The sequence below is a fragment of the Mercenaria mercenaria genome, chromosome 17 (genome assembly GCF_021730395.1).
Source record: "Mercenaria mercenaria strain notata chromosome 17, MADL_Memer_1, whole genome shotgun sequence".
Taxonomy (NCBI): Eukaryota; Metazoa; Mollusca; class Bivalvia; order Venerida; family Veneridae; genus Mercenaria; species Mercenaria mercenaria.
Window position 1 is genome coordinate 47,778,538 of NC_069377.1, and position 3,076 is coordinate 47,781,613.

Consider the following 3,076-nt stretch of genomic DNA (forward strand, 5'->3'; position numbering starts at 1 on the left):
AATGGACTATTCTTCAAATACTCAATAGTCGAGCTAAAAATGTTCACATTACTGTTATTTTTCATATCAGAGCTGCTTTTTATTGGTATAAAGACTAAAACAAGAAATGCAAATTCCTCTAATCAACCATTGAAGCATATTTCAATTTTTTTTTGTTGTGGGTTTAACGCCATTTTTCAACAGTATTTCAGTCATGTAACGGCGGGTTCAATTTTTTTTTTTTTTTTTTTAATAAGATTATAAATCTTTTACCTGATGGTTTTGCTGACACCATCTTGAGCCAATCTACCCGGTTCTTCATCAACCGGAGCAACAGGGGCAGATAACTCCTTGTCACTGACTAAGACAACATCTTGATTACCTTAATTTAACAGAAAACATCTCATAAGACAAAAGGCAATTGTTTATTATGATTCTGATGTAAAACTCAATATCTTTTTTCAGCTTAACATAATATTAAAATGTAGAATTCCCTTTAACGATGTATAAACCAAAAACATATTTGATAGATATAACCTACCATATCTCAATAATACACACAATATGCAGAAAACATAAAATAAAAACTTTTTTTCATTTTACCAGCAAACTTGTTTTTAATTACCGTACCTGTACAAATTCTTCACTTTTGGATAAAAAATAAAACAAGAGGGCCAAGATGGCCCTGTGTCGCTCACCTGAGTAGTATTGCTCAAAATGATATGATCGTTTCAAACCAATCTCATTAGAAGCTGCTAAGGTGTATTCATTTAGATAAATAATAAATGAGGTAATCTGTCATAAATTCAGTCAATATGTATCTTCACTGATTGTCCAAGTCCATCTGTTGACGTAAATGAAATTTCAGATCAGTATCTTCATTAGTTACAGAGATATACCCATTTTAATTTGAAATAAAGGGAGGTAATTTGAAATAAAATCAGTCCATAGTTATCTACCCTGATTGTCTCAGTCCAACTAATGACAATAATGAAATTTCAAATAAGTCCTAAGGACTTACTGATATAAATCCATTTTGATTACAATCAGGGGAGGTAATAAGATACAAAATAACTCTGGAACCTACGATTGGATCTGACAGGTTCATCATGGAATCCAAGATTTATTGTTGTTGAAGATATTTTGGAAGTTTGTATCAAATCAAACAATAAATGAAGTCTCTATATGGCTGCAAAAGTCAAAATAGCCAATTTTGGACATTTAAGGGGCTATAACTCTGGAACCCATGATGGAATCTGGCCAGTTCAAGAAAGGAACAAAGATCTTGTGGTGATACAAGTTGTGTGCAAGTTTGGTTAAAATCAAATCATAAATAAAGCTGCTATCAGGGGCCATAACTCTGGAACCCATAATGGGATCTGGCCAGTTCAAGAAAGGAACCAAGATCTTATGGTGGCACAAGTTTTGTGCAAGTCTGATTAAATTCAAATCATAAATGAGGCTGCTATTGTGCAGACAAGGTCAAAATAGCTAATTCTGGCCCTTTCAGGGGCCGTAACTCTGGAACCCATGATGGAATCTGGCCAGTTCAAGACAGGAACCTAGATCTTACGGTGATACAAGTTGTGTGCAAGTTTGGTAAAAATCAAATCATAAATAAAGCTGATATTGTGCAGACAAGATCAAAATAGCTAATTTTGGCCCTTTCAGGGGCCATAACTCTGGAACCCATAATGGGATTTGGCCAGTTCAAGAAAGGAACCGAGATCTTATGGTGATACAATTTGTGTGCTAGTTTGTTTAAAATAAAATCATAAATGAAACCACTATCGTGCAGACAAGAAATTGTTGACGGACGCACGCATGGACGCACAGACGACGGGTGATCACAAAAGCTCACCTTGTCACTATGTGACAGGTGAGCTAACAAAACAAACAAGAAGCTGCATTCAATAAACGCTTGATGCCAGTGGCATCCTTGTCAATACAAAGCAACCTAAGTCCAAAATGAGGTCAAGGTCAAACTGAGGTCAGGTGATGTCTGAAGATGAGGAATGGTCACAGGTTACATCTGCATTAGTATCAAGTCATTCTAGTCAAGGGTACTGATGCTCTAGACGAAACAGTCCCATTTGGTTAACCTTGTATGGATGGATAGGACAATCACTATATGCCTCCCGCATCAGTAGATGCCTGGGGCATAAAAATGACAAACAAAACCCTACCATATTTCTGAGACATGTCTTGAATCTGCTGTAAAATCGGATGTGGTCCAGGCTGACTGGCATTATGCACTACTTCAGCTACACTTGATGCTCCCTATAACATAGAACTTGTCGCCTTCTGTAACTCTGCAGTTAGCCTTGCTAACATTTGACTGGGTGCCTGATTCACATCTGTTAAACTTTTCTGTGGCAACTTTGTTCTTTTGAATATTTCACTGTTTGATACCTTCACCTGGTGTTCTATGTCATTTGTTATCACATTTTCAACTGACATTGTGTTTTCTGATGCACCTGTCACTTTATTTTGTGACATCTCTGCCAGAACTGTATCTGAAATGTCTATTACATTTTGTAAAGGTTTTTCAGATGGCTGATCAACTGCTGGAATGATTTTTATAGTATCCTCCAATGCTGCTGATTTTTCTTGCATCTTGTCTGCCATCTCTGACATTGTCTTTGTTTTTTGTTATTTACAGATTTTACTCCATTCTACTGTCATCAAAATAGAAAGTTCTCTGAAATAGTAAAGAAACAAGGAAACTTTTAATTACATGTAACATAATATGTGATTTCAATGAAATTAGTGACAGATTATTGGAGATCTTTTTTTTCTTTTAATTTATTAGGGTCTGGCAGACCGCAAGTGCATTAGTTTAAACAATTTTAAAATTCAAAGTATGAATTTAATTAGAAAATGCTTTTGTAAAAAAGCGCATGTCTCCCCCAATGCAAAGTCCTATAGGCAAGAAGTCAATAGGGGTCAGGAGCGAAAGTCAAAGAGACACTGATGGTTAGCTGCAATAGGGATCATCTACTTGGCATGTCCAGTCATCCCGCTAAATTTCAACACTCTTGGCCTAGTGGTTCTCAAGTCACTGTTCAGGCTCCTGTGACCTTGACCTTTGATCAAG

The 3,076-nt window shown here is 36.2% G+C and overlaps 1 protein-coding gene across 1 annotated transcript; it reads right to left on the reverse strand.

The window, feature by feature from the left end:
* Positions 1 to 200: 200 nt before the first annotated feature.
* Positions 201 to 2,674, reverse strand: LOC128550312 (uncharacterized). The gene is made up of 2 exons (XM_053529123.1): positions 2,166 to 2,674; positions 201 to 361 (listed from the first exon to the last, which is right to left on the reverse strand). Exon 1 carries the CDS (start codon positions 2,614 to 2,616, stop codon positions 2,260 to 2,262), a length of 357 nt encoding a protein of 118 aa, XP_053385098.1. The 5' UTR covers positions 2,617 to 2,674; the 3' UTR covers positions 201 to 361; positions 2,166 to 2,259.
* Positions 2,675 to 3,076: the final 402 nt, after the last annotated feature.